The 12,521-nt window shown below is 41.6% G+C and overlaps 2 protein-coding genes across 3 annotated transcripts in view; one reads left to right on the top strand and one right to left on the bottom strand.

Annotated features, from left to right (window-relative positions):
* LOC311623309 (histone-lysine N-methyltransferase SETMAR-like) overlaps window positions 1-12,521 on the top strand; it is a gene marked incomplete at its 3' end in the record, with an annotated part of 325,341 nt that overhangs the window by 118,691 nt on the left and 194,129 nt on the right. The gene's annotated exons all lie outside the window — the stretch shown is intronic.
* On the bottom strand, window positions 3,465-10,322 carry SAP30 (Sin3A associated protein 30). Of its 2 annotated transcripts, none has more exons than XM_084883754.1 (4): window positions 9,234-10,322; window positions 7,156-7,281; window positions 6,638-6,736; window positions 3,465-3,796 (listed from the first exon to the last, which is right to left on the bottom strand). In XM_084883754.1, the coding sequence occupies exons 1-4, from the start codon at window positions 9,570-9,572 to the stop codon at window positions 3,767-3,769; spliced, it is 594 nt and encodes a 197-aa protein (XP_084739880.1). In that variant the 5' UTR covers window positions 9,573-10,322; the 3' UTR covers window positions 3,465-3,766. The 2 variants fall into 2 exon arrangements, with proteins under 2 accessions (XP_084739880.1, XP_084739879.1); XM_084883753.1 differs by having other exon boundaries at window positions 3,465-3,800; window positions 9,234-10,290.

Below are 12,521 nucleotides of genomic sequence, written 5' to 3'. Positions count from 1 at the left end.
GTACTTTTGCTAGTTATGAATTGTAATGTAAATATCTGTATTTTCTGATGGTCCTAGGTAACCCTCCTAGTGGTACTCAGGTTGCTGCCAGTGTAACACTAAAATTTCTAGTGAATTCACAATTTCTAAACCCAACAGCAAAGAATTTTAAATTTTAGATAAAATTGATGTTTATGTTGCAGTTTCTTGAGTTCCTCAGCTTTGATGAGGTTATTAAGTTCACAATTTTTATGTTTTAAACTAGAAGCTCGGTGTACTAAATTCATGCATGGGGGTAGGGGGGAGGAGTTTTTCAGCCCAGCCTACATCCGCTTGCAATCCAGGACCCCTCAGGGGATGTCAGGCCTAAACTGGCTGACTGAGATTCCTCTTGCAATCCGGGATGCTGCAAGCACCAGTGACCATACTTTCTATACAGGTGAAAGGCATCTTGCTGTTGTAAGGGCAGCTACATTTTTTTGCCCTGATTATAAAAAGTAGTACATAACATGCTCCTTCTGAGGCAGTAGTACTATTTTCACTATCTTATGGGTGGAAAAACTGAGGCAGAGGTAAGTTAAGTAATTGGCTTTGTCACACCATTATAGTAAGTGTCAGAATCAGGACTGACCAAAAAATGTGCAAGCCAGAGTCCGTGCATGTCATCGCTGCATTGTCTTGTTTTTTCAGTGTTAGAGTAGCCTTGCCAGGTTTTAATTTTTAAATCTAAGAGACTGTTCCCAATATATAGGGTAGGGTCTTTAGGCCTGGCCGGCAATCAGGGCCACCTGTGGAGTGACCAGTGGGCAGGGTGATTGGGGGCCCCCCACTGGTACCTGCCTTGACTGGCAGCCTGATGCTGCCCTGCTGGCTGGCCCTGCCCCCACACTGCAGCTCCCCTGGTGGTCACTGCGCATCATAGTGACCAGTCGTTCTGCCATTCGGTTCATTTGCATATTAGGGTTTTATTATATAGGATTATTCTAACAAGAACTTAATTTGGGGGGGTAATCAACGCCCAGAACTCTTATTAACTCTTTATCCAACTACATTTTATTTAAATAATTAGCTATATGAAAAGAACATTGCTAGTCCAAGATTATATTCATAGACACTTTAATGTCAGTAAACTTTTTTCACAAGAATGTTGTGTGTTTTACAGGAAAAAGTAAGTCAACAGTCAAGTTATTAAAAAATTAAGTCTTCCCCTGGCTGGTGTCGCTCAGTTGGTTTGGCATCATCCCATGCACCAAAAGGCTGCCAGTTTGATTCCCAATTCAAGGCACATACCCAGTTTGCTGGCTTGATCCCCGGTAGGGGGTATGCAAGAGGCAGTTGATTGGTGCTATGCTCTCTCATCAATGTTTCTCTCTCCCCCTTCCTAAAATAAAATAAAATATTTTTAAATTAAATCTTTGCAGGTTAAGGTAAAAATACTTTAAATAAGAAACCTCCCTTATTCTTAGAATTTAAACCTCCCTGACATATCTTATGTTTCAACCAATCAGAAGCTAGTTTATCTACACATACTAACCTTTCCTCCTTTCCTTTAAAAAAAAGTTTAATGATAAGATCTATCCTGAAAGAAATAAATTCAGTATTAACTCATGTCTAAATCACTGGGGTTAAAACTTCCAGCCACCCAGATCAGTTAGATTCAGGCGCAGTGGAGGCCCAGCTGGGGGGTGGCCTAGAGCGGAGCAGCTCCAGGCATTTCCAGGGGTTAGGAACAGACGGAGCCCGGGGCTCGGCATCTCTTGAAAGATGGCCCTACCCTGGTCTCTACTGTGTAATGTCCCCTGTGGCCCAGTGACCTCTATCTATAGCTGTAGACTAAGTCTGCACAGTTCCTGTAGGTGAGTCTAAAGTCTTAATCTATGCATTCAGAGAAATATTTTTATCTGCTTTGTGTAATTTATAAGGATTTTTTTTTTTTTTTTAAGCTCTGTTAACTCTGAATTCACCCTTCCTTCTCCACTGCATATTTAAAGCATATGTGTTCATACTATGGGCAAACATCCTCTGAAGATAATTTTCTTTGTGCATTGCTGACTGTTCAAGTATAACAAGTATTATTATTGTAAAATTAAATATTAACTGAAACAAATTTGGAAGTAATACTTTATCTAAATAAACCAACATATCTTGTTGCTATGCGGTTCATTTTCATATGGCTAAGAAAAAAGTTCTCACACAAGATTTCTGGAATGTGAGATAGTGTCCCCCCAAAATGTACACACTTAAAACTGATAGCTCAAATTCTTTCTTTTCAGATTTAACCCATTGGAATTAATAATCATCTTAAAGTGTATATACATTTTTTGGGTTATCCTGTATGAGAGCATTTGATAATACTAATTATCACAGGCCCTGCTCATCAATGAAAAAACAAGTAAATCTTTAGTGATAGCAAAAAGACCAATTGCTTTGTTGCTCACCGTTTTCTAGCCGTTAATACCCTGAGAACACTAAAAATATAGACTCACCTTCTAATGAACCAGTACTTTAAATTTAGCTACATCAGTGGTTCTTAACCACGCTGACTTTGCCCCTTAAGGAATGTTTGGCAATGTTGACAGATATTTTTGGTTGTGACGTCTTCCGAGTGCTACTAGCACTAGTGTGTGGACTCCAGTGATGCTGCTAAATCTATAACACATAGGTCACTCTCTCACAGTAAGGAATTATCAGACCCGAATGTCAAGTTTGAGAATCCCTGAGCTACATTACTGCTCTCATCCATTTCCAGCCTAAAATCTACATCACAGTCTCAAAATTCTTCACTGAAGTGGTTTTAATGTGCAAGATGTAACTTTGATTTGTAATTATAAGACCTTGGGTAAGCAATACAATCTCAGGAAGGAGAGGGTAAAAACAGAGTGAAATATAAAAGAAAATATAAATCAAACCATAGCTACGAATGACCAAAATTTAAAGATCTCCTTAAACTTCTAATTTGCAATGTAAACAAATGTAAACAGTATAGGACATGACTGAAAATTAATGGGTATTGCAAAAGTTCATTCTATATTCATGGCATATAAATACCTTTCCTGTAAGACAAATTTAAAGAAACAGCTATAACTAATTCTGTGTTCTTATTTGAACTTTCACCACTGTGCTTGCCTTTGCTGGCATACTAAGTTTGTTTTAGAAGGAGGTATGCATTAAATTAAACTGTTTTTTCTTCCTGATACTATATCAAGCAATAATAATAATAATAAAGAAAAATTTTAAAAAGATGCATTCAAATGGAATTCTATTTTTTAAACTTCTTAGCACTAAAAAGCACTTTTAGGATATTTAGAATATTCTTAATTCCAAATCAGATTGTCCCTTAATCTGTTAATTTTTTAGAATTAAAAAGGGGGGGGGCAAGGAGTAACAAAATGATTTTTATATTAAAGTCTCAATTAATACAGATCCCTGAAAGTCAGTTTAAAATAAAAATCAAGTTTCACAAAATAAATACACTGAAGCAACTATAATAGTAATACTTTTATTTAAAATACTTGTTAATCTAGGAAAGCTTCTTTACATAAGTTTCCAACTAATTATTAGAGTCAGAAACAAAGAAAATAAAACCAGAGAAAATCATCTGTAGAAAAAATACACAGGAACATTTATTTCTACATGTGAAAAACAGTAAACAGTCTTAATATCTGCATATCCAAGTCTTAGTCTCAATTCCATCTCTCCTAGTGAATACCACTATCAACCTTGACATCTGATTTGTTCTTGTCATTCTTCACTGAATAGATGAAATATGTTAAGGTGTCTTTTTCATTCACTGGAATGGACCTAAAGTGGCAACCAACTATCTATGAAGAAGAAAAAAATGGAGGAAATTAAATTGTAGATATTAACAGATTTCATAAACTAGGTAAAAAACACTTTCTTCAAAAGAAAAAGTACTATGTGATAATAAGAGCTATTTCCATTTAAAAATAAACTGTATTTAACAAAAAACAAAATACCAACAGGACAAAAAGCATATAAGAATAAGATGTTATGAACAATAGTGTGATTTCCAAAACCCTTTAGCCCACTCAATTAAATTAATTAGAATATATATATTTACTTTTATTTTAAATTTTATAACTGGAATCTAGGTTAGAAAGCAGTATTTTTACTTTTTAAATTTTAAATATCAATGAAATAAAACAGAATGTTAGAGTCCACATGTATCATGTAATGGTTTAGGCCCTATTCATAGAAAAATAATAAATATGAAGTTGAAAGTTTGGTACTATAGAAACAAACCATGAAATATGATATAAATATGTTTTCTATGAATTATGTTCATTCATTCATTGATAATATTTTTTGTTAAGGAGTCTTAAAATTTTTTCTGAATAAAAATTACAAATGGAAAATGATAGGGAAAAGAAGGATGTTCACTGAAGAATGTTTTCCTGATTGCTTGCTTTTCCACGAATCTAACATGTACACTGCAACTAACTACCAAAAGAACTAAACTGGGATGCTCAAGAGCATATCTAGATTCTGGAAGATAAAACTTCTTAAAGAAACATTATCCAAATGATAAGAGACTTAAAGAGGATCATTATTCAATTCTGGAACCACTTATAAATATCTATATTTCTGACTAAATAAATTATAACACTAATGGGCTATTTGTTTACTTCTTTTTTTATTGAGTTTAGAGAGAGAAAGGGAGAGAGAAAGAGATTTGTTGTTCCACTCATTTATATATTCATTGTTTGATTCTTTTCTGTGCCCTGACTGAGGATCAAACCCACAACGTTGGTGTACCAGGACAATGATCTAACTAACTGGGCTACCTGGCAAGGGCTACCATTCATGGCTATTTCGATTATGGCTATTTCTCATTAAACAAAAAACAAAACAAAAAAAACCTCTAGGGAAAAAAGTAATTATTTAGATTAGATTATCAAAAACTTCAGATTTGGTTTACACATTTAAAATAATTGTTTCTTTGGTTCTGATTTGTCCTAAAACAAAGTATTTCCACTCAATTAGTATATATATTTTGGTATCATTTCATCATGGAAGATAATAACTATATTTATGTTATACTAATGTGCTATATAATCCAAACAGACTAGGTATTTTAAATTAGATTTAAAGACAACTTGATTTTTGTTGCCTAGCCAAGAAGTAAGAAAAAATTCTGGTTAAGAAAATAATATTGGATCTTAACAATGTTAAAAAGCATTTCATTCTATTAAACAGCTGTACCTGCTATTCATCCTTTACCTTATTCAATATGCACATTTTAGAAAATGCTGGGCCATTAAAGAATATGAGAAAAATGATTTATATATTTACATTTCTATTCTGCCTAGATTAACATTTTTATTTTAAACATAATTAAAGTATAAATATATAACTCAATAAACATCTTAATATAATACTTAGACTACCAAATAGAAGTACAGACTGCTTGGTTCTATTTTTCCTGAGAACACACACACATAAACACACACACATACACTCAACTTTTCAAAATTCACTAAACGACTAGAATTCCTACATCAAAACAAACTATTTAAGTAAAACACTCTGCTCATATGTTCTTTGCATCTTCTAGATATGAAGAAAACCTGGATGCCTAGCCCCATTAAATAAGGGCCACTGGTTCAATACTGGATGGGTTACAGGTTCAATTCCTGGTCTGGGTGTGGAAGGAAGGCAACCAATCTCTCTCTCTCTCTCTCTCTCTCTCTCTCTCTCTCTCTCTCTCTCCCCCCCCATCTTCCTAAAAAAAAGCACAATAAAAAAATATTTTTTTTAAAAGAAAAGTGATTACCAGTCAGGGCATATGTCCAGGTTGTGGGCTTGATCCCCAGTAGGAGGTGTGATTCTCTCTCATCACTGATGCTTCTCTCTCTCTCTCTCTCCCCATCTCCCTTCCTCTCTGAAATAAAAATATGTCAATAAAAATATATTTTAAAAAAGAAAACATGGATGTCTAAAATAAAACAAACTAACATTAACAAGGGCAAATTATGAAACATTTAAATCAGAAAGTTATGGAAATACTGTTTAGGAGTTTATATGTAGATCTATTTCAAATTCTGATATAGATAACAAAGTTTATTAATTTATTTTATTATTCCTCAATTAGACGTTCAATAAATATTTGTTGAGTAAATGAAATTTTAAAATAAATTTTTAGAATAAGAATAAAAAATTAAATATTCCAGAAACCTATTATTAGAAGATGCTTAGCCCTGACTGGTTTGGCTTAGTGGATAGAGCATTGGCTTGCGGACTAAAGGGTCCCAGGTTCAATTCCAGTCAGGGGCACATCCCAGTAGGGGTTGGGAGGGGGGCTAGGAGGCAGCTGATCGATGTTTCTTTCTCATCGATGTTTCTAATTCTCTATCCCTCTCCCTTCCTCTCTGTAAAAAATCAATAAAATATATATTTTTTAAAAAGAGGATGCTTAGAAAACTATATCCATTGAGTAGTCATTACGTAAAGAAATTTATTAAGAGTCAGACAAAATTTCTAGGTAACTAAATTCTTCCACAATAGACTTTTTAAAAATTAAAATTGATCTAACTAAAATATATTGTTTTATATACCCATTAACATTTCATTAGCATTTAATGACTCCTTTTTTGTATGAACAGAGTTCTGCTTTAAATAGTTTAAAACTCATAAATACCTCAACAAGTTGTGCTTTATTAAGTCCTGGTCTGGTTGGTAGTTTGAAGTGTCTTTTGTATCTCCTAAGTGTATTTACTTGTAATTGGTATAAATCAACCTAGAAAAAATTAACATATATGAATTAGTTTAAGCAATTTGTTAAAAACTTATCGTTGATATGCATAACATTTCAATTACTGCACAATAAAATTTTTACTCTATTATTTTATAGAATCAAAACTATAAATGTAATCAACATTTTGATCTTTTGAGGGTAAATATTAAAAACTGTTTAGGGGGGAAAGTAAAACCACAGAACTATAAGATTTGACAATTAAAAATATAAAAAAATAAAAATAAAAATATAACAAGTCAAATTGTGTAACTGTGTGTTAACTGGCTATATTTAATTTTGCTTTCATTTCCAGATTTTTTAAATGTTTTAAGTATTTTTCAAATGTGTCCATATCTTTTTTATAAAAGCTTGAGAATGGACTACTTAGGAATTACACTTAACATGTAAAAACTTTCCTCTACCTCTGGAGTATCAATATCTTGAACTGGTGAATCTCCTCCATCATCATCACTCCCTTTTCTCTTTCTTCTGTTTCGAACACTCTGGATTAAATTTTTATGATAATCACAAATGTAAAGATGCCTTACCTGAAACAGAAAAGTTTCACATACTATTTAGAATTACAGTAAAACACATCTATGTATTAGTAAAATACATAGACCACAGTGAATCATTTAAAAAACAAGTCAAAACAGGGCATTGTTAAGGGAATTTTTTTTCCTTGAAGTCCTGCACACAGTTAACACATGCATGTCTGTCTGGTCATACTGTTAAGAGCCTTGGGAAGTGGTGTGGGGAGGGGTGACCGTCAGGAAGGAAGAAAGCAGGAGAAATTCCAACCCTCTCAGTGAGTTTCAACTAGATGAGTTAAGTCATGATGTTTTGCTAACAAACCGAATAATGATGTTGCCCACAATGATTTTGCTATTTGATAGTACTTTCTCTATTTAAAGAGCATATGCTAGTAGCATAATATATGTTTCTTAATCTTTCTAATTTAATACTTCAAATATAAAACTGTTCCTTTTTACAAACGAGCTGCTGATTTTCACAATAACTAAAGTTAGATTTGAAACGATAAAGTTTCCTGAGTATTATAATACACGTATTTACCTGTAATACATTTCCCCAACCAAAGCAATGGGAAATGATTCGAGTGCACCTAGAAAGCTTCTCATGAACATGACCGAAGCACTGTTTAAGCAAGCAGAAGGTATCACAAACCTTCCGAAAAGTTAATTACATATGTATAGTCTTGAGAGCTGTATACTAACATGTGAAATCCTGGGCTTCGTATAGTAACAGCTACTTCTTAAAAAAAAAAACAACACACCAAACAAACAACAACAACAACAATAATGATAAAGCACTGAGCTAACAGGCTTTTACATGAACTTGTATGCTAAGTGCGAGTTACAAATGAGAGCAGGAAGCACGCTAAGATTCTGACTTCTTGTTCTTCATTGACCGCCTGCCAGAGCTCCGGAAAGTGGCAATGGTTGTTTCTAAAAGTCTCACACACACACAGATGGCCACAATAACAGACGTGCAGAAAGGGCGTTGAAGGAAATCCTGGTGGCAGGGCGAAGCCAGAGAGAGAGACAGAGACAGAGACAGAGACAGAGACAGGGAGAGGGAGAGGGAGAGGGAGAGGGAGAGGGAGAGGGAGAGGGAGAGGAGAGAGAGAGAGAGAGAGAGAGAGAGAGAGAGAGAGAGAGAGAGCGCCAGAGAGAGAGAGAGAGAGAGAGGGCCAGAGAGAGAGAGAGAGAGAGCCAGAGAGAGAGAGAGAGCCAGAGAGAGAGAGAGAGACTACCTGCTCGCCAAGCCGGAGCAGCGGCCCCAGATGCTGACTCCGCCGCCGCCGCTGTCGCACCCCCGGCCCCCGGCAGAGAGCAGGGGGTGCTTGGCTGCCGTGTGTGTGTGTGTGTGTGTGTGTGTGTGTGTGTGTGTGTACACTCAGGGGGACAGGAAGCGGGACCAAACGCCCGGCAGAGAGCAGGGGGTGCTTGGCTGCCGTGTGTGTGTGTGTGTGTGTGTGTGTGTGTGTGTGTGTGTACTCAGGGGGACAGGAAGCGGGACCAAACGCCAGCCAGCTCGCGGGGCAGAAAAACAAAGGCGCCTCCATTCCAAAAGGAGCAGCGGGGCTACAAGAAAACTACTCCGGGGACTCCCTCCGAGCGCCGGTTCCCTTTGTTTCGTTTCCAGATCTCTGCGAAGGGGGGTGGGGGGTGGGGAGGGGGAAGACCGGGAGCGGGAGGGACGCGGGGGGCGGGGGGCCGGAGGCTGCGGGGCGAGGCAGCGCCGCGTGCAACTGTGTGTGTGTGTGTGCCTTTGGGGAGTGGCGGCCGGAGTTGCTGCGACTTTGTTGTTTGCTTCCTACCAGGGAGCCCCCCTTCCCACCACCACGGGTTTGCACCGCTGACAGGTCTGGGGGAGCCCTGAGACCCCGGCCCAACAGCCCCCAGCGTGAACCGCCCCCGGACCCCCAAGGGGGCGGGCGGGCAGGGCCGGGCCGTCCTGTCCCGCCGCCGTCACTTACGCTCTTGTCCAGCTCAATCTTCACCTTCTTCTGGGAGATGCTCTTCTGGATCCTCTTGCTGAAGCTGGCGTTGCCCGCCGCCCGGCCGCAGCGCTCGCCGTCCTCCCGCAGGCAGCACAGCTGTCCGGGGCCCGGCCCGGCCGCCCCCGGGGGCCCCGCCGCCGCCGAGACCGGCCCGGCGCCCGGCAGCTCGGTGCCTGCACCCGCTCCCGCCCCGTTCCCGGCGGCAGAGGCGGCGGCGGCGGCGGCGGCAGCGGCGGCGGCCGCAGCGACCACCGCGGCCACTGCAGCGGCCGCGTCCCCGCCGCGGCTCAGGTCCTCCGGCGGGAAGCCGTTCATGCCTCCGCGCTGCGGAGCGCCGGCGCCCACAGAACCCCCGCGCCGCTCCGCGGTCTCCGGATACTCCGGGGTCTCGGCGGGGTCCCTGGCCCCTTGGCCTGGCGGCGGCAATTCACTCTGCACCCCGAGTCCTTTTGGGCAGCACAGCCAGACACCGGGCGTCCCCCGCCTGCTGGGGTCTGCGGGCTCCGGACAGCGCGGACAGTGCTCAGGAGGGTCGGCAAGCGGAGCCGGGCGGCGCCAGGAGCTGAAACCCAGCTCCCTGTCACATGGAGACTCTCCAGCAGTTGGACCGCAGCGTCTCCGCCTCCCTCCGGCCCTTGGACCGGCGCAAGCGCACTTGGGCCCTCTGTCGCCGCGCCCCGCCCATTCTGCCTCAAGGCACGACGGGAACTGTAGTACTCTTCTGGGCAAGTCCACCTCCTAAACTCTGTCCCGATCCCGCGCCGCGCGGGTGGGAGGAACTACGTTTCCTAGCATGCCTTGCGCCGCCATGGGCCGGACTGTTTAATTATTTTTTTGAAACCTCGGGGAAAACAGGGGCGTGTTGTAGGGGTTTGCTGCTACGTTTTCCAGTTTCTAAGCCCTTGGGGGAGGCTGGTTGGTTGGTTGGTTGGTTGTTTAGCTCCTGGAATTTTGCAGAGTTGGCATTCTGGACGACGAAGTCACTCAACTCCGGAAGCGAAGCGGCAAAAGGAGGGGGGCAGGGGAGGAGGGGAATGAGGGTGCTGGAAAAAGTTTCGGGGTCGTTATGGAATGTGTGATAGAAAGAGTTTTTTGTATGTGTGTGTGTGACCACGCTTTTGTGGGAAACCCAAACCAAAGACCACTCGGGCGAGCTGGCGCTTGTCGGGTCCGGGAGGTTCCGCTGCAAACCCCGGGGCTGAGCAGCCGTTCCATTCATTGACGCGACTTCAGAACGCCCGCTCAGGGTCAGTCTCCTCGCAGACGCCTGGGCAGAAAGAAGGCCGTTTCGAAATTGTTTGCACGTCCCTGCAAGGATACGCGTTTTATTCTTGGGCTCACAACGTCTGCGGCTTCCTGAGGTGGAGCTACCGACTATTTGTTGACTGTAACAGGCCTTCTTTTCGCCGCCACCCCCAATCCTTTTCGTTTCTCCTGGAAGGAACCTGGAGAGGGCGGAGTCTAACGTTTTGAAAAAGGGAACGTGCGACCCTACCAAGACCGACTTAGTGTGAGGGCCCCCCACAAAGTTTCTGCAGGGGAGAAAGAAACCGCGTTTCCTGGGCTGTCGCACGCGCGTGTTGGCGGTGTGTGTGTGTCTGTGTGTGTGTGCACATGGCTGTGCGTGCGTGCATGTGGGCGCGTGCTTGTGGAGAGCCAGGCAGAAGGATGGGAGTGGCAAATACAAAAGCTGCACGTTTGCTAGTTACTGCATGTCCTAATCAGTAAATGTACCTTGTTAAACAACCCCATTGTTTAAAGAAAATACAAACCAATAGGGTTTTGGTGGTGTTGTTTTTGAAAGTTCACTTAGACTTCCTGAGTAAATTTAGTGATTTTTTTTTTAAATGTAAATGTCTTCTGTTCTGGAATTCAAAGCCATCCATTCTACCTGTGGGCTTCCGTTCTACGATTTGGCAAAGGAAAACGGAAGAATTAAAATATTATATAAGTTGAACAGTCAAAAGAAAGATGCGAAATGGTAAGTGCCTTGTGCTATATTTCCAATCTGCACTGGGTGTCCACTAGGCATATTGTGGCTATTTGAGCACTTGAAATAGGGTTATTGCAACTGAAAAATTGAACTGTTAATGTTTATTTTAAAATTTAAAAACTGATTTCAGTTACTGAAAACTTTTTTAAGTATGTGTGGAACAACCAGAATATACGACTCTGTTTTTTCAACTTAAATTTTATGAAATCTAAATTCAGCATTGGAATTGAAATATGCTGTATCAACTACTAGTGGGATTTCAAAGACAGTAGCAGAGATTTAAAACACAGAATATTGAATAGCAAATTAACAATTTTTATGTTGATTACAAGTAAATTTTACCTGTTTTTAATGGGACTACTGGAACATTTAAAGCTATACACGTGGCTGACATATTTGCATTAGATAAGGCTGGCTTAAAGTGTTAAAACACAGAATAATACTACCTTGTTTATAGATATACTATGGGCCCAGTGCACGAATTCGTGCACCTTGAAAGGAACTGTGGGCCATGAGGCTGTGGTGGGCACAGGGGTGGGTCTCAGCCCATCCTCCTCAGCCCCACCTGGCACCTCCTGCAGTGGGCCCTGTCCCCTGTCTGCTGGCAGCCCCCGCCCCTGCCACTGCAGCTGCTCTGGCATGGAGCTACTGGGGCTGGTGCAAGCAGGGGGGGAGGGGGTACAGTGGGGAGGCTGCTACCCCGATTGCCCATCAGAAGCAGAGGAATACGGAGAAGCCCTCAGGGACAATTGGGGCTGGCAGCCACTGCTTGCACCTGTCAATGGAGCTAAGCAATCAGCACTGGCACCGGCAGCAGGTGCAAGTAGCAGTTCTGGCTCTGGCTGTGGGTGTGAGCAGGGCCAGCACTGGCAGTGCACTGGCAGCAGGTGCAAGCACCGGGTGGGACCAACAGCCCACGGGAGCAAAGAATTTCAGTAATCACTGAGGTTCAACCCGATGACAGTGACCAGCGCCCTGCCTTGGTCTGGCGCTCCCGCTCACCTGTTCCACCATACCGTGTGGCTTATACCCACCATGTTCCCTGCTCTGGCCTGCTGCTGACGCCCGCCAGTGTTCCGCATGCACCACCTGGTGGTTAGTGCACATTATAGCAACCAGTTGTTTGGTTGTTCCACCATTAGATCTATTTGCATATTAGGGTTTTATATATAGATTTTCTTAAATAGTGAATATGAAAACATATGGACAGGATGGATACACTCCAACTTCAGGATTCTGGTCATCTCGCAGAAGGGAGGCCAAAGGGTAGT

This window comes from Pipistrellus hanaki (genome assembly GCF_964339955.1).
Source record: "Pipistrellus hanaki genome assembly, chromosome: 5".
NCBI classification, from domain to species: domain Eukaryota; kingdom Metazoa; phylum Chordata; class Mammalia; order Chiroptera; family Vespertilionidae; genus Pipistrellus; species Pipistrellus hanaki.
The sequence above is the reverse complement of the archived record's forward strand: the minus strand, read 5'-3'. Positions and strand labels throughout refer to the sequence as shown.

Bases quoted from the DNA above. Each gene is read 5' to 3' on its own strand.
- SAP30 (XM_084883753.1), bottom strand. From the start codon at position 9,572: ATGAACGGCTTCCCGCCGGAGGACCTGAGCCGCGGCGGGGACGCGGCC. The intron at 7,282-9,233 runs GTAAGTGACGGC...TTTCTGTTTCAG, and splicing joins AGATTGAGCTGGACAAGAGC to GTAAGGCATCTTTACATTTG. The intron at 6,737-7,155 runs GTAGAGGAAAGT...AATTTTTTCTAG, and splicing joins AAGATATTGATACTCCAGAG to GTTGATTTATACCAATTACA.